This window comes from Astyanax mexicanus, chromosome 2 (assembly GCF_023375975.1).
Source record: "Astyanax mexicanus isolate ESR-SI-001 chromosome 2, AstMex3_surface, whole genome shotgun sequence".
Classification (NCBI taxonomy): Eukaryota; Metazoa; Chordata; class Actinopteri; order Characiformes; family Acestrorhamphidae; genus Astyanax; species Astyanax mexicanus.
Genome location: NC_064409.1, coordinates 30,320,757 through 30,338,651, shown reverse-complemented (window position 1 = coordinate 30,338,651; position 17,895 = coordinate 30,320,757). Strand labels below are relative to the sequence as shown.

At 39.2% G+C, this 17,895-nt stretch overlaps 2 protein-coding genes across 6 annotated transcripts; one reads left to right on the top strand and one right to left on the bottom strand.

The window, feature by feature from the left end:
• The first annotated feature begins 2,125 nt into the window (after window positions 1-2,125).
• Window positions 2,126-12,586, top strand: pgm3 (phosphoglucomutase 3). Of its 3 annotated transcripts, none has more exons than XM_049475111.1 (13): window positions 2,126-2,284; window positions 3,782-3,990; window positions 4,083-4,267; window positions 4,382-4,449; window positions 4,639-4,772; window positions 4,852-5,047; window positions 5,411-5,568; window positions 8,066-8,149; window positions 8,323-8,421; window positions 8,789-8,908; window positions 9,050-9,172; window positions 10,350-10,523; window positions 10,624-12,586. In XM_049475111.1, exons 2-13 carry the CDS (start codon window positions 3,784-3,786, stop codon window positions 10,711-10,713), a joined length of 1,638 nt encoding a protein of 545 aa, XP_049331068.1. In that variant the 5' UTR covers window positions 2,126-2,284; window positions 3,782-3,783; the 3' UTR covers window positions 10,714-12,586. The 3 variants fall into 3 exon arrangements, with proteins under 3 accessions (XP_049331068.1, XP_049331066.1, XP_049331065.1); XM_049475109.1 differs by having other exon boundaries at window positions 2,126-2,289; XM_049475108.1 differs by having other exon boundaries at window positions 2,126-2,427.
• A 97-nt stretch (window positions 12,587-12,683) lies between these two features.
• Window positions 12,684-17,895, bottom strand: ngs (notochord granular surface). Of its 3 annotated transcripts, none has more exons than XM_049475112.1 (11): window positions 17,642-17,895; window positions 17,040-17,199; window positions 16,797-16,946; window positions 16,573-16,692; window positions 16,336-16,431; window positions 16,070-16,204; window positions 15,853-15,963; window positions 15,617-15,727; window positions 15,301-15,425; window positions 14,170-14,421; window positions 12,684-13,166 (listed from the first exon to the last, which is right to left on the bottom strand). In XM_049475112.1, the coding sequence occupies exons 1-11, from the start codon at window positions 17,833-17,835 to the stop codon at window positions 13,076-13,078; spliced, it is 1,545 nt and encodes a 514-aa protein (XP_049331069.1). In that variant the 5' UTR covers window positions 17,836-17,895; the 3' UTR covers window positions 12,684-13,075. The 3 variants fall into 3 exon arrangements, with proteins under 3 accessions (XP_049331069.1, XP_049331071.1, XP_049331070.1); XM_049475114.1 differs by having other exon boundaries at window positions 12,684-13,161; XM_049475113.1 differs by having other exon boundaries at window positions 17,040-17,196.

Sequence of the window (17,895 nt, the reverse complement as noted above, 5' to 3'; positions counted from 1 at the left end):
AACATTCCGGTGCTGCAGTGTGAGGGTCTGGAGGCAGTATCTGATACTGATAAGGCAGAAATGCTGGCTCAAGCTTTTGTCATGGTTCATAGCTCAGCAAATCTTACTAATGAAATGAGCATTCGCAGGGCTGAACTAGTAGCACAGTTTGGTGACACCTTACAAAAGAGGTCCATATTTGATAGTGTGTCGGGTCATACCTTTTCGTTGATGGAACTAAAGCAGGCTATAGCCAAATCGGGCCATTCATCTCCGGGGAAAGACGATATCTGCTATGATATGCTTAAACATTTGAGTGACAAGTCTCTAGAAATTTTGCTGACCTTTTATAATCACATCTGGATGGCAGGGTCTCTTCCGAGTGCCTGGAAATTAGCAGTGGTAGTTCCTATTGGGAAACCAATGACCCCCTCTGTGACCCTAAGGGATACAGACCCATTTCTCTTACTTCACACTTGAGCAAGTTGATGGAGCGCATGGTGACTGAGAGGCTGTCATACATTCTGGAGCAACAGAATTGTTTTTCTTATCATCAAAGTGGTTTTAGAAAGGGGAGGATGACTATGGATTCAGTTCTTAGTTTGGTGTTGGATATTATGCAAGCACAAGCTAATAAAGAGGTGGTTGTTGCAGTCTTTTTCGATATTGAAAAGGCTTATGATATGCTTTGGAAAGAGGGGCTACTCATGAAGCTAGATGCTCTTGGTATTGGAGGACGGCTGTATAATTGGGTGATGGAGTTTTTACTGGATAGGACAATACAGGTAAGGGTGGGGACTTGACAAATAAATTTTATTGTGGTAATTTAGCTCTGAACAAAAGTTTTGGGTGTGTGATCAGAGCTGAGGTAGACAGAATGGGTCTGCAGAAGTGTGTCTTCAGTCCATCAGTACCTTGTACTATAACCCCACCTTGGTTTTTTCCTCTGCCTTTAGTTGATACTTTAATTAGTGGTAAACTTGCTTCGGAGTGCAGTGGGATGCCAGAACGTTTAGTGGTACAGCAGCACTTAAATACGAAATATTATGGAATGCTACACATGTATACAGATGGTCCAAAACACCCAACCACAGGAATAACAGCAGCTGCAGTGTACATACTAGAATTTGATATTTCGCTCAGGGCGAGACTCCCTGCAGATCTAGCGGTATATACTACAGAAATGGTTGCTATAATATTGGCATATATATAACAGTGGATTGAGGAGGTCTGCCCAATGCAAGTGGTTATCTGTTCAGACTCGCTGTCGGCCCTACAAAGCATTCAATCTGGGCAGTCCTGCTGTAGACAAGATTTGCTTTTGGAGATACATCAAGCTTTGTACAAGCTACACAGGCAAAGTATATGTATTAGCTTTCTTTGGGTACCTGCTCATGTGGGAGTACGCGGGAATGAAGTGGTGGATAAACTTGCAAAACAAGGATTAAAACGATCAGTATGTGATGTAATAATTCCGCTAAGCAAGGCAGAGGCCAAAAGCATTATCAAAAGGTATGTGCTGGGGTTATGGCAGGCTGAGTGGGAGTAAGAACCCAGAGGCAGGCAACTGCATGAGATTCACCAACGGGTTGGTCCAGTGGTAGTTGGGAGATATGAGAGGCGGAGTGCTACTGTTCTCGCACGTCTCAGAATAGGGCATACCTTATTGAATTCCTCTCTGTTTTTAATAAAGAAGCATGATACAGGTCTCTGTAGACACTGTCTAACCAGGGAAACGGTAGAACATGTCTTGCTACATTGTGACATGTACACGACACAAAGGAATGCGCTAGTGGATTCGCTTAAGCTACAGGGACAGGATGTATTGTCACTGAAGTCATTACTTGCTTATGGGTCAAGGATGATCAAACTTCATAAATCTGTTTTTCAAATTTTAAAGTCAACTGGGTTGTATGAACACATATAGGTTTCTGTATGTAATTATTAACTTTGTGGATAGTATTATGTTTTTTTATTATTATTATTATTTATTTTATTTTTTTTAAATTGATTTATTTATTTTATCCCCCCTCTTTTTTGCTCCATTTAGTACAGTTGGTAGTACACTTTTGAAATCGTACTTCACACTCCAGTTCAGTAGGTGGCGGGAATGCACCTTAAGTTGGTCTGCCAACCGCCAAAACGCCAAAAAGAAGAAGAAGAAGAACCAGCACGGAGCCCGGAGATCGTAAACGCGCCCCACAGCACGGAGCGGAGATCGTGAACGCGCCCCACAGCCGGAGCCACGCGCAGCGTCCACGTCACCACAGGCGGAAGCGCCGAGACCGGAGCTGTTAGCTAAAGAGTTGAGTGAGTAAATCCCTAAACCTGCAGTGGAATAAACTGATTTACTGAGAAATCCTCCCCTGACCGTTTCCACAGGGTCTTCACCACAGCGGCGGACCCTCAGTGTTTATCTGGGGACTGTAGCTGTTCGAGTTGAGGGCGGTGAGTGTCTAAAGTTCCTGGTGGGAATGAAGTTGGTGTTTATGTCACTCATCTAAACCCGGATAATCATATCATGTTACTGGTAGGGTAACAAATTAAGGACGATAGCTCGGTCAATAGGTTAGTAAGTTACACGTTCGTTTTCTGTAAATTACGTAAAATACTCGCTAAACACAAGCAGTGTAACCAGGCTAGTAGCCAAAATTGTTTTACTTATAGTAAGTTAGTTAATTGTTTGTCGTTGCGCCTAAATTTTACATATTAAAACAACGTTTCTACCAGATATTTTAGTTCAGTTTTGGTGACATTTTACTGTAACGTTACCATTCTCTAGAAATGCCATAGCTATTTAAATCCTGTAAAATTCATTAAACTATTTTCTCTGTAATACCACAAGACGGAAAGTCCTTAATAAATGACACCAGTTCATTTTTTTTTTTTTTTGTTAATGCTTGCACTCCAGCAGCCTCTGAAGGGGTATTCACAAATGGGGAAATTGAGATTCTATAAGATTGGCAAGTTTAGGCTTGATGTGTTGCGTTATGCTACAGATTAGTGGGTGTAACTACCAATAAACAATTAAGTTGTATTCACTAATGACCTGTTTATAGTTATTGTATAAGCGAGCTTAGGATAAGCACACAAATGCAGCCAGTGAACAATCGATTCTTCCATTTTTAACCAAATGGGCCACAATGCAATGCGGTTGCTGTCTTGAGACACCAGTTTGTCTTCTGTTTCTTCAGAATTAAAAGGGTATTTAAAATAGTTTATCTTGCTTTTGTTGAATTACCTGTCTCTATTGTACAGGAAAGACTTTCCAATACCTGCAAGGGCTTTTTTAAATATACTGATTAGTTTAATCAGGTGTGTTGGGAGCAGAGAAAGTACTTAAAGTGCAGAGACTCAGAACCAGGATTGAGAAATTCTTCTCTACAAAGACAAGCCGTGTGTGTACATCTGCACATTCTAGACATTAGAAGCTGTGTACACAAACACCTGGGCATATAGTGTACGAATGAATGAGATGTTTAGGGTTAGATTAATTATTGTTGATTCTAATGCCTTGCTCAGGTTAATTACCATAACACCAGTATACCCTGTAGATCAAAACAAGACACAAAATGAACCCAATGCACATTTCATGTACAGTTCATGTATGTCTTTCAGCATTTAATCTGCTGATCGTTTGAAGCGTACATTTGTCATTCTACAGATTAAGCATAAAGGTTTCCTGTGAGGATTTGACCTAAAATCAATTTGCTGAAACAGTGTACCAAGGAACCAAGTAATAGAAGATCAAATTTTGGCTTAGAAAAGTGTTTTTACATCTCTCTCTTATATTTATTTGCAGAAATGGCTCAGTTTGAGGACGTCATACTGAAATCGGCACTCCATTCCAAACCAAAGGGGCTAACGCTGCAGTATGGCACAGCAGGGTTTCGAACCACTGCAAAACATTTAGACCATGTAATGTTCCGTATGGGTCTGCTGGCCACGCTGAGGTCCAAACGAACCAAATCCACCATTGGAGTCATGGTCACAGCCTCTCACAATCCAGAGGTCAGTAGCAATTCCTACAAATAGGAAAATATGTTGGTCATGTACATTGCTGATTGTATTTTTTGCCTCTTCCTTTGTCTATGTTTCCTCAGGAGGATAATGGAGTGAAGTTAATTGACCCAATGGGGGAGATGGTGACCCCAGACTGGGAAGGCTATGCTACACAGTTGGCCAATGCAGAGCAGGATGCTCTCTGCACTGCACTGAACGACATTATTGAGAAGGAATCCATCAACATGAGTGAAAAAGCCAGTGTCTTTATAGGCAGAGATACAAGGTAGGCCAGTCTTCAGTCACACATTGTGTTAAATCGTTTTATACTTTAGCAGAACAAATTCATATTTACAGCAGGTTAGCTAATTGGTTGTGCTTGCTTTCATTTGTTTTTTAGACCAAGCAGTGAGAGTCTAACACAGGCTGTTTTGGATGGAGTGTCTTGTTTGGGTGGAGAGAGTAAAGGTGTGTGTATGGCTATGAGCATTTAAAATTTGTAGTTTTTTAAATTACCAAATGTGATAGGAAATAGGATTTTTCCCCATAGTTTTCCAATGGGCTGTGATCTTACTGTAGGTGTACACTTAGATTGTTTTTGCAGGTTATTGTTTTAAAGCTAATCACTAATTGTATGTGTGTGTTGTTCATTTGCAGACTATGGCCTTGTGACCACACCTCAACTGCATTATATGGTCCGCTGTCGCAACACGCATGGTTGCTATGGTACCGACACGTTGCAGGGATACTATCAGAAACTAAGCCATGCTTTTATTGAGCTTACTAAGAATGTAAGAGAAACAAAACATTAGAGAACAGAATAAGAAAGAATAACATAAATCGCATAATACATCTTTACTTGTCTGCCAGGCCCAGAATCACACTGATGATCAAAAGAGGCTGCTGCTAGATGGAGCCAATGGAATTGGTGCACTGAAGATGCGAGAAATGGAGACATTTTTTCAGTCTGCACTACAGGTGGCACTTTTTAATGACTGCTGCAGTGGCAAGCTCAACCACCTCTGTGGGGCAGACTATGTTAAAGTGCACCAGAGACCACCGCAAGGTCTGTGGGAGCAAAATTGATATTTTACTTGTGTTAAAATGCATCAAACCCTGATAGTATACTCTCCTTACTGACCTTTAAAAGCTTTGTCTGGAGTTTGTTCAGGATGTTTGTAACCTTTGTTCTTTCTATTTTACCAATTATATTGGTTTTCTAGGATCTAAATGCATTTCCATTAACCAAAATCTAGTTTTATCTAATTTATATTGAACCTTTTCACATGTGCAGTTTTGCCCAGGAATGTTGCATTTTCCTTATTGCTGTAAGATTGCTTCCACACAGTGTATCTGGCATGTCAACACATTTCTCTTTCTTTCTTTCTTTTTTTTCTTTTTCTTTCTCTCTTTCTCTCGTTCTCTGCAGGGATGGTTATGGATCCAGGTCAGCGTTGCTGTTCATTTGATGGTGATGCTGATCGTATTGTTTACTATTTTAATGATTCAGCTGGATGCTTCCATCTGTTGGACGGAGATAAAATTGCTACACTGATTAGCACATACCTTAAAGAACTTATAACACAGGTATTAAACACCCCATATCTTCAGTTCTTCTCAACAATACACCCCACTGTCTTTGGGTATGCCCTAATTGTACTGATAATCTTTAACCCATGAGAGCATAGACCAAGTTATAAATATTTATAGTAATAAAAAAATAGAATTCATTTTTGAAAATCTGGCACATGAGCAAATATTTTTGAACACTTTTAAAAAGAGCACTCCTACATTCTGTAAATATGGTCACATGATCACACATACAGTGGTTTAAAAAAGTTCGGACACCCCTAATAATTTTCATGATTTTTCCTTATCCTAAATCATTGTATGTTTGGATCAGTGAATTTGATCCAAACACTGAAATTGAGTACACTGCTCAAAAAAGGGAAACACTAAAAAAATCCTAGATCTCAATAAATCAAATATTTTAGTTGAAAACCTTTGTTTATTACATAGTGGAATGCGTTGAGAACAAAATAACATTATTATCAAAATTATTATCCCATGGAGCTCTGGATTTGGAATCATACTCAAAATCAAAGTGGAAAATGACAGGCTGATTCATTTTCATTAGAAATTCTTTAAGACAAGTTAAAATGAGGCTCAGTAGGGTATGTGGCCTGTATGACCTCACTACAACGCCTGGGCTGCTCCTGATGAGATGGCGGATGTTCTCCTGAGGAATCTCCTCCCAGACCTGGATTAAAGCTTCAGTCAACTCCTGGACAGTCTGTGGTGCAGAGTGGTGTTGGTGGAGACATGATGTTCCAGATGTGCTGGATTGGATTCAGGTCTGGGGAACAGGCGGGACAGTCCATAGCATCAATGCCTTCATCATTGCATTCGGCATTCTGACACACTTCAGCCACATTAGGTCTAGCATTGTCCTGCATTAAGAGGAACACAGGGCACATATGCACCAGCCTATGGTCTCATAATGGGTCTGAGGATCTCATCCCGGTACCTAACGGCAGTCAGGGTACCTCTGATGAGCACATGGAGGTCTGTGCAGCCCTCCAAAGAAATGCCACCCCACGCCATTAAAGACCCACTGCCAAACTGGTCATGCTGGAAGAACATTCTCCACAGAGTCTCCAGACTTTCTCCAGACTTCACGTCTCATGCTACCTCTATGATGAGAGAACTGACAAAATGTAAAAGTGACCAAAACATCAGCCAAGATGAGAACAGAGAAAAGGTCTGTGGTCACCACCTGCAGAAGCACTTCTTTATAGGTTATCTTACTAATTGCCTTTTATTGCTGTTGTCTGTTTCATTTGCACAACAACTGATTGTGAAATTGATTCACAATCAGTGTTGCTTCTTAACTGGACAAATTGATTTCACAGAAGTGTGGTTGACTTGAAATTACATTGTGTTGTTTAAGTGTTACCTTTATTTTTTGAGCAGTGTAAATCATATCGCAGATGTACACTGTGAAATTTGAGATGTGAAATTAGGTAGGTGCATAAATTTGGGCACCCCAACAAAAAATCATCAGTATTTAGTAGATCCTCCTTTTGCAGAAATAACAGCCTCTAAACTCTTCCTATAGCTTCCAATGAGAGTCTGGCTTCTGCTTGAAGGAATTTTGGATCATTCTTCTTTACAAAACATCTTCAGTTCAGTCAGGTCTGATGGTTTCTGAGCATAAACAGCCTGCTTTAAATCACAGAACTGATATTCCGTAATATTATTATTATAATATATTACTGAGATGATCATTCCAGAATGTTGTACTTATTCCTCTACATGAATGTCTTGGTAGAATTTGAGTGATCGTTGTCTTCTCACTTTCTCACTGATTCTTGACCATTGTTCTCAAGAATCTGCAGATATTGACTGGAATCCATGAACCCTTAAAGAAAAACTTGCAATTGGCCGCCTTAACCCTTTCTCATAATTGGATCCATAATTGGAGTATGAAGATCAAGAGTCACTTTAGCTTCAACTGCTAATCAGTCCCATGTGATTCATCTTATTACTGCCTCTGGAAATGCTTGATCAGATGAATGGGGTGTGTTAGTTTTGGGATTGAGGAGTTTCCGGTAGTAGCTCTACAGGAGCAGGGTTGGTGACTTCTAAACTGACCTCTATTTTTAAAACTGTGAGAATGTTCATAAATTAGTAAGAAATAAAAGACGAATAATCAGCTACTTTTGATGAAACTGAGAATTTAAAGTTTGGATGTAATCAGTCTGTCTTAAAGAACAGTCAGATGTTATAGTGCAACAAAGAAACCTTTCAGTACAAACACCCATGACCATCTGAAATTTCATGTGGTTAAGAATAGCACAGGCACTGAACTAATGCGATATAGTAGAATTTATTATATTCTCCACATGTGGGTGAACGCATGTGTGTCACCTTCACCAAATCATATCCCTGAATGCTTGACCTCTGCAGCGAGGTGCATCTGTAGCATTATTCTGCTGTGGGTGTTACATTCCTTTAGATAAAAGACTCATACAGTCTATGTTTTTCATTTATTTGTAATCTGTGTGTGTGTATGTGTGTGTAGGCAGGACTGAATCTACAGATCGCTGTTGTACAAACTGCTTATGCTAATGGTAGCTCTACACGGTACTTGGAAGATATCATGAAGGTGATTTTTTTTCCCTGATAATTTTCTGATTTTTATTTTTATTTAAATGTATTTCTCAGACATTTTCTGGTAGCCAATTTTAACATTTGTAATTGTGTATATTAATACAATGTCCAGAAATGTATATAATATTCTTAATTATGCAGTTATTGATATTACCTAATAATTTTCAGGTCACAGTGTGTTGCACGAAGACAGGGGTAAAGCATCTTCACCATGCAGCTCAGGAGTTTGACATAGGAGTTTACTTTGAAGCCAATGGTCATGGAACAGTAAGTCAATTTGGAATAACTAATACCTTGTTTTTGATGCACTCGTTTTTTTTTTTTTTTTTTTTTTTCCTCCCCAAAAAAGAAGTGTCAGTGTGTTTTAAAACAAGAACTGGACTAGAAAATTGGCCCTGTGTGCATGTTAAATAATGGCTATATGACTTTGAATTTTTTGAAAATTTATGACAATTTTTTGATGTGATATAGGGCTATTTTTAAATAATGTATGTACAAAAGTTTTGATCCAAAATAAAGAACTCATTTTATTGGTTTAGTGTGGTTTTCTTGTAAGCATTTAAAGGTCTTCAAAATGCATTTAAAAATTGGGTGTCAATTTTTTAATCATTATAGTATTGTTTTATATATTAAGGTTCTGTTCAGTAAACAAGCAGAGGAGCAGATCCAGGAGCTGGCCCAAAACCCGAATGTGAGTGATGAGAAGAAGTGTGCAGCAAAGCTTCTAAAGAACACGGTCAACCTCATCAACCAGGTATAAGCCACATATTTTCTGTTGTTTTACCCACATTTTAACTATATTACTCCGAAGGCTTATTTAACTGTGAATATTATATTCACTTATTTTTCTTTGCTAACTTACTGTCTTTGTTTTTAATTCTCTCTCCTGCTGCAGGCTACAGGTGATGCTATTTCAGATATGTTGGTTATTGAAGCTGTGTTAGCTGTCAGAGGAATGACCGTTCAGGAATGGGACAGCATATACACAGACCTGCCCAACCGCCAGCTCAAAGTCAAGGTGTGTACCTCTTTTTTAAATACTAGCACACATGCACAAGCTGCTGATATAAGTAAGATAAAATTATTCTATCTTTATACTCCTGACACATGTAGCAAGTCCTACAACTGAATGAATTCTGCTTTAAAATTCCGAACTCAGGAATACCACATATCCAGCTCAAGAACAGTAAACACAGGAAACCCCAGGGCTATGAGCTGAGCCCCCTACTGTACACACTTTTCACATATGACTGTATGATCTTTCGGGAGGCCAGCATCATCTAGTTTGCTAATGATACTACAGTCACTTTACTGATCACTGGTGAGGACAAAGCAGTATGTAGGGAGGTGGCAGATCTGGTAGCTTGGTGCCAGGACAATAGTCTGTATCTTATTGCAGATAAGACCCTATGAGGAGAGGGGGGAGCTGCTCAAACCACTCTACATAGGTGAAGCAGAGGTTAAGACTGTGAAGACAAATTTGTCAGCGTTCATATCATTAAGGATCTTACCTGGTCTTACAACACTTGTCAGACCATCAAGAAGTCCCAGCAGCAACTGTACTTAAGGCTGAGGAAATTAGCCATGCCAGCCAAAATCCTCAAGAGCTTCAACAGGTGCACAGTCAGAAGTGTTTGTACATGCTTCATCATAGTGTGGTATGGACACTGTATGGATAGACCCTCAAGTGTACAGTCCATCTCAGAAGCAGCCTTTCCCTCCCTAAAGGGTATCAATTACACACCAGGACATTACAACACTCAACATAATCAGAAAGAGTTGGGTGTGAATAAAGGATTAGGAAAGTTAGAATTGGATTGTACACTGTAACTACTTGTTTGCTGTGCATGTAACAGTGAAACTCTTAAATCTTGAAACCCAATGACTCATATTTAGAAACACCAGTAACACACATGTGACTCCAACACTCAATACAGCATCGCTTTTCTTGAGATTGTCACTGGTATACTGACAAGAGATCCACCACCCAAATAACATTTAATCAGAATTGATTAGATTTGTCATTTTCTGTTGTTGGATTTAAACAAATAACAAATTGGGCTTGCAGCAGAAGGGCATTCACATTAGGTTTATCCTATGAAATGTAGTGTAGTGTGTGAACTTATGTTTTTATTAAATATGTGTAATTTATCCTGAGTTGTTTGTATGTTTATGGTCATATTTTTTCACTGTAGGTTTCAGACAGGTGTGTGATAGACACAACAGATGCAGAGCGTCGTGCAGTAACTCCAGCAGGACTGCAAGATACAATAGACACTTTGGTAAAGAAATACGCTAAAGCCCGAGCCTTTGTCAGACCATCAGGCACTGAGGATGTGGTCAGAGTCTACGCTGAAGCTGACACACAGGTACACATTAACATGGACAATATCTCCTTTTCTCTCTCTCTCTCTCTCTCTTGCTCTCTCTGCTGTGTTTAATAACATGTAGTTATTTTTTTTTCTGCAGGAGAGTGCAGATGCCTTGGCACATGAAGTATGTCTGGCTGTATACAACCTGGCTGGAGGTGTTGGAGAAGTACCTAAGCCTTTAAAGTGACCTTAAACACTAATGTTTATCTACTCCTTGCACTTCCATTGCCCTGGATATTTTGTCACAAATGCATGCATTTGCACACAAGAAACTGACACTGTCCTGTAATTATATATAAACACTCCTACCATAATATTATGAATATTAAGACCTCTCTGTTCTTTAATATACAAGACCCCAAATGACAGCCACAGAGCTGGTATTATTTGGACAAGGTGATGGTAGGTTACCCAGCATTCACACTGATAGGCAACAGTGAACAGTGATTCATGTCAACTCTTGGGGTGTGTTTGTAGCAACCTGTGGTGTCATGTGTGGAAGTGTATCAGCATGCAGCTGCTTTCATACATGCCTCATTTTTCTTCAAATCTGTCTCTGTATTTGAGCAAATAGGCATCATATAAAACAGTAAAGAAATAATCAGCAGCTATAATCCTCTCTGTTGTGTTCAGAACCACACTGCCAGGCACATGAATGAAGTACGGTAGAGGTTAAAGGTCCAAAATCGGTCTGATTGGTCCAAAGAACAGTGCCGCTTTATTGCAACATACTTTATTTGAGTACTTTGTCACCGTGTCGCAGCTACAAAACACTCCCTCCCATAGGATATGAATTATTGTCACTCTGTTGCCTGCCAGTGTGAGTTGTCAACATTATGACTGGATCAGATGCAGTAGTGCTGCTCGAGTTTATAACACTGTCATCTCACAGTCCACTCTATTATACACTCCTACCTACCAAGATTACCTTGTAGATGTAAATTTACACTTATCTGTTGCTGCACAGATTGTGTTGTTTATCCTTAAGTCCCTAATCAGTGGCCATGGGATGCTATTAATTGCATATTTCTGTACGGTGGTATGGTATGGTGGATTCTCAGTCCAGCAGTGAAACTGAGGAGATTAATGCCACTTGTATCGGTAAAACATGCCTCCTGGTGCCTTAGTCTGATTGCAGGGCTGAGAATGAGCTAGCACACAAATAATAGTCCCATGGGGTATTGGCCATTAAGAAACAGAGTAAAAATAGGATTATATGCAGAGAAACAAAAGAACTGCAGTATGTAATTATAGGTGCTGATGAGTGTAGTAACAAAGATATGTTCATAATGTGCTGATTTGAGTGTGTACACCAAATTTATTATGACTGCATAGGTTATCAGTCCTCTGGTCCAATCACTGGACCAAAGGACCTTCAATTGCTCCAAAATCCTGTTTTAGCAGACCAGACCACAGTCAGTAGATACTCACTATTGATATCCATAAAGTCTTATAAGCCTTGCGTTTTTAAGATTCCCTGCCAAAGTGGTGGATGTTGCTCAGGTCTTTACACCTGCTAATTCTACTGTTTGCTTACAGTTGAACAATAAGTCTGGACATGTGCTGTTCTTGCAAGATAATACAAATCATGATCATATTTTATCATTTGAGTTATTGTTTACATTAAGGGGCCTTGAAAAGGGAGATTGTAAGGTTGTTGCTACATATCTGTGTATAATCCTAAACTAGGATCTAATTTGTAATTGTATAATTGGGATCCACTTTTCTTAGCTTTCAGCATTCCTAGACTAAACAATCATTTTTTTATCAGTGAAAAGTTGATTTTGCTTTTATGTGCCAAAATCATAATTGTAATAATCTGTACATGACCATGTAATGTGACTGGGTGGGGCTTAATTGCTGTGGACTGAATGTGTGGATATAAAAATGCTCCATTACAGGGGCTTAAAAATTGTCTGCTTTTGCATATTTCCAATTAAAATGAATTGACTTGGAATATTACACATTTTTATATAAACATTGGGTTTTTTTTTCAAGGGTATACAATAAATCATAACGTGAAGAAAATGGAAATAAAGCACCTAGTCTTACTGTTCATACCCCATTTGTTATGTGTCATTGCGTATTGTTTAGCTTTTATTTCTAATAAAGTTTCCTCCCATTATGCTTAGAGTAACACACTTTACCCAAGAGTAGTTAATTGCTTTGCAGTCAAGTTTATTTCTTGCATTCATTTGAACAGATTCAGAGGACACAGTGGAGACTACAAAACTGGAGACAGTCTATAACAGAGTATGGCCAAAAGAGAGATTAGGTTTGTGCATTTGACTGCTGCTGTGCTTTATATTGAGGGTTAAGTTAAAAGCTTGAGGATTTGTCAGTTCTTGTTTTTTTTAGCAGAATACATTGTCTCCTCCACTAGCAGATAGGAAAAAATACCTTATGATTTCTTATTGAACCTTTAGAGCTTAAATGACACACAATGTTATCGTAGCAACCATGTTTCCATGTTTTAAGCCTGTTAGTGTTATCAATGAAGAAGAGAATGCTGGTAGATGGGGGTTAAAAGTCATGCATTTTCCAGTAGCCTATTCCCCAGACTCGTCTGCTGCTCCAGAAATGGTGATGGTGCGTTCCTGTGTGTCACACTGAACAGTGTCCTCTTCTGTCCTAACTGTTCTAAACCAAAAGAGAAACATCATTAAAGGTTACTACAGAAACACAGTGGATGTTCAACTGAAGAGTGTCATATCAATAATATAACGTTACTAGAGCTTGGACTTGGGACTGTCAGCACTAGCTTTAGTAAAACATCAGTATTGCTGGCTACAAAGGCACCTTGAAGACAAAAGTACACACCATACAGCTCAGAGAAAGGGGTGTTAAAAAGTCATGGCAGTGATTGGATTAAAAAATCAAGTCATCCGACATCCCCAGCAGGTTATTTAAATCTATGATTAAAGAAATGGAAGTAATTGAGTGTGTGTTAGGAGGAGACTAATGAGAGAGGACCATCAAGACCCCCTATGACTACTCAGGAGTTAAAAGCTTTTTTAAAGCAGCTGAACTGGGAGAGAGTTTGCAAATGACAACTGTTTCCTAGCAGTCTAAGCTTATTGTGGAAGTAGGAAAGAAAGACAGGGTAATGAATTCTTGGCTACAGTTCAAACAGAGGCATGTCGTCATTTTTTTGGAAGAAGGTTATTGGGGTGTTGCGGCCATCAGAATTAAAGCTATATTTAGCACACACCAAACATTGTACATTAACACAAACACACCATACCCACTATAGAGCATGATGCTACTTGGCAGCAGGCCCTGAAAGGTTTGTGAAGGTAGAGGGTAACATTAATGCAAATATACACAGGAAATATACACACGACCCAAAGCAAACAGTGAAAGGTAAACAGACATGATTTAAAGACAATAAGGTGAATATTATTGGGAAGCAAACTCAAAATCTTAGGTTCAATGATGTAATGATTCAATGATGGACAAAGGCGCATCTATTAAATACTGAATTGAAAGTGGTGACTATTTATAGATTGATAAATTATTCTATTTATAAAAGCAATAAAAGGGGAAAAGCAATAAATATCTGAGTAAGGCTTATTAATGCCAAACATTTGCTTAAGTGGTAATACAGCAATTATGATATTGTGGCAGAACAGGATACTTTTACCTAATAAGGACAGTCTTCCTTTCTGTCATCTCCACAGCCTGCTCGTGAGTGTACTCTTCCAGTGTCCCTTGTAGGTCAGTAGTGGAGGATGCTACCTTTGCACTGACTGTGCCACCGACCAACCCACCCAGATCTCCACTAGCACTGATCCCAGAGGTACTGACCAGTCCAGTGCTAACACTTATGCTGCTCATCAAAGACAGGTCACGCACCATGGCTGTCAGGCGGCTGTCCTCACCCTCAATCAATTTCCTGAAAAACAGTAAAAGAATGAACATTCATTTACAGTGCAGCATTTAAACTGTTTAGGTGAATTATAAACATTAATCAATAACAAAAAATAAATAAAATTAATCACTCATCCAAACATCACAATTTCTTGCTGCTACAATACATAAAATCTTTAGAACTCTTAAAGAGTAAGACGTAAAGAATCAGTCATCACCAGCACCCTAAATCTCGGTTCGAGCAGTGTGCATTGTGTCGGCCACTATCTACTGGATAGATTTTAAGAGGATAGTATCATCTGAAATTCAGTGTTTAATTTACAGTAAATGGAACTGTTACTTTTATACAACAGCAACCTGTCCTGGGGACTGCAGTATAAAATGAGATATTTGTTCATATTGGGCACATTGATATTATGGAATAATGATGTTTTGTAATCTGTATTGTCTGTTTTAATTACAGAAATCTGAATTGATTATTAATTTCTCTGCAATGCTAATCCAGGTTTATGTGGTGTCAGTGTTTAACTTGTAATAATGTTGGTCTAAAAAAACATGCCTATATGTGTGAATATGTAGATACTGTGTGTATATGAAAAAATATCCAATATCAGAACCTCCCCCATTCCTTCTATTAACTCTAAATCATTTGCTTCGAGGTTGCTTAGCAATTAGCTTGCTTTATAGAATAGTGGTGCTTTCACTTGGTGCCAATGCTCTTTTAAAAAGTCTGGTGACTTTTAAAAAAACTGTGACTTTTGAATACAGACTGTGTATTTTAACAGTTCTGCTGCCTCATCAAAGTATTAACAATATTTACATCCCTTCCCCTTCTTTAGGATTAACACTGTTTTGCTCTAAAAGCCAGTAGGGAACACTGGAAATGCTCACAGCTAAAATCTACCTGTATGTTGTAATCTCAATCTCTAGAGCCATCTTGGCATTTAGCAGGTCCTGGTACTCTCTCAGAAGCAGAGCTATCTTCTCTTTTATGATCTTCATTTCCAGTTTCAGAGTCTCAGTGCGGGCCTACAAAATATACAGTTTGAATTAGTTATGAGAAATAATTATTTTATTTAAAAGTGTTAAAAAAAACATCACAATTTTAATGTTAGGCACATTGTCCTTACTTTTTCTGTTTAGACAAATGTTTTGCTTTGAAACACCATTATTTATGAACCGCTGCAGCCCTGTCATTTCCATCTACTAAACTCTCTCACCTGTAAGTCGTCCTCCTCCTTCCTATGTCTCTCTAGGGCCTCACGTATCTGGGCCTGTAAAGCTTCATTCCTGGTCTTCAAAGCTTCCAACTCACGCTGCTTATTCTGAATCTATGGACACACACACAAATCACATAGACTAATAACTGCACATCCACAGTGAGATTAACTAGTATGGCTAATGTTAACAACAGGAAGAAGAATTGAAAAAAAATCTTTGGAAGATCTCCACTAACATCCTTTTTGTAGGCATTAATTTCTTCTCTGATGCCCCTAGCGGATTGGACATGTCGCGTTGATGCTAAGTTCAGATCCTGGAATTTCGTCTTATACCAAGCGTCCATTTCCTGGTGACCACAAAATCAGACAGTGATACAATCAGAGGTGAACAGAAACATGTTATAGCCATGTGTTTTTTGTTTGGTTAACCTGCACACAGAATTATAAGACTACCTGCAAATTCTGTGCTGCAATGCTGTCGTATTGTGATTGGATCTGCCTGAGGGCGGTGGCCAGGTCCGGCAGAGAGAAAGACACATCGACCTTTGCCTCTGTTTTGTAAATCTGAGCCATCAACTCTTCAATTTCCTGAATAGAACACAAATTTCAGTTTCAAATATCAAAAGACATTACAAACCAGGCTACTAATTTATTGTATATCTTATGTATTTAGCTGTTGGAAAACAGTGACGTCACTGTGTTTTCAGCAGAAGCCCTACTTGTTTTTGAATCCTCTGAAGAAACTCCATTTCCACTTCCAGGTTTTCCAGCTGCTTCTCCAGAGCAATGCGAGCAGTTGTAGCTGCATCAACATCCTTTAAGGCAAAAGACTAACTTTACCAAACGACCATATTTTTTTGGTACATTGTTGTAAACGAAGTCTCATACTACACAGTTTTCTTATACTATACTGTTTATCAAACTTTTATGGTTAGTGAAAAAGTAAAGCCTAATACCGGCTTGAAAGATTCAATCTCCAGTTCAACTCGTTTTCTGGATTCCAGAGCCTCCTCGTATTTGACCTTTATCATTTCCAGTTGCCCTGCCATGGCTTGCTTGGCAGCAATGGCAAGGTCCTTAAAAAGGATAATACTGAATTAGGATAGGTACATTCCTTTGGTGTACTTAAGAACTTAAGGTTTAAAGTCAAGATTTAAACATTAAAATTTCGCTCTCTCACCCTCTGAACCTTCATCTGATCAGCAATCCTTCTCAGCTCTCGCAGCTGGTCTTCATACATCATGCGCAGGCCTGAAGGCTTCACAAAACGGCCCTTCAATGTGTCAATTTCAGTCTCCAGCAATTTATTCTGTTGCTCCAGAGAACGGACCTTTAAACCAAGTAAACCTATATCAGTTCTTGTTGTTTCACTGAAAATGTCTTATATGTCAAAATAAAATGAAAGACAGCATTTGTGTTGTACCTTCTCTATGTACACAGCCAGGCGGTCATTGAGGGTGACCATCTCCTGTCTCTCAATTGTACGTGTGCTCAGGAAGGCCTGGTTGGCAGCAGCCGCAGCTTCCAGATCTAGACCTGATCCAAGACCCATGCCAACACACAGAGCGCCCATACTTACACTGCTGAAAAAAAAAAAGAGTACACACAAGACAAATTCAGCATAGCAAGGGGGAATTACTGGCCCAAAAGCTCTTACATACACAGAGAGTACTGGAGAGGAATAGAGAGAAAAAGGTCTGTGCATGTTCTAAACTGGTGTGTGAAAGTGCTAAACATTCTGTCATTAATTCTTATGAGGAAACAATGCACAATACAATGAACTCTTTTATCTGATTCTTTCATAAAGCATAAAACTTTGCTATTAGTTATTTTATTGAGACAAATTTGGTGTTTACTCTTTAGAGAAGTCATATTTTTGGTTAAAAGCAAACGCACAAATTTCAATGCATTCCTATGGAGGAGTTTTGTAGTTGAATGTGAGTTTATATTTAAACAATTGCGGTCAGGGTTAACCGGATAGAAAATATAAAAAGTATTGAACTGTAAAATACCAAACAACTTTACCTGGTCATGCGTGGAGTGCGTGTACCAGAAAGTGCACGTCGGCTGGTGCGTGCACGGCTGTAGCTGGCGGAGCGCCGAGTCTCGCGGCGCACTGGAGACGGGCTGGAGACTCGGATGTGGCAGGAGGAAGATGAGGCCAGCGCGCCCTCAAAGTGGCGGCGGTAGGAGGACATTCTCTCTGGGCTTCTGCTCATACTGAGACCAGCAGGGATTCTTCTACAAGACTAAAGCAGCACTGCAGCTTCTCATCAATA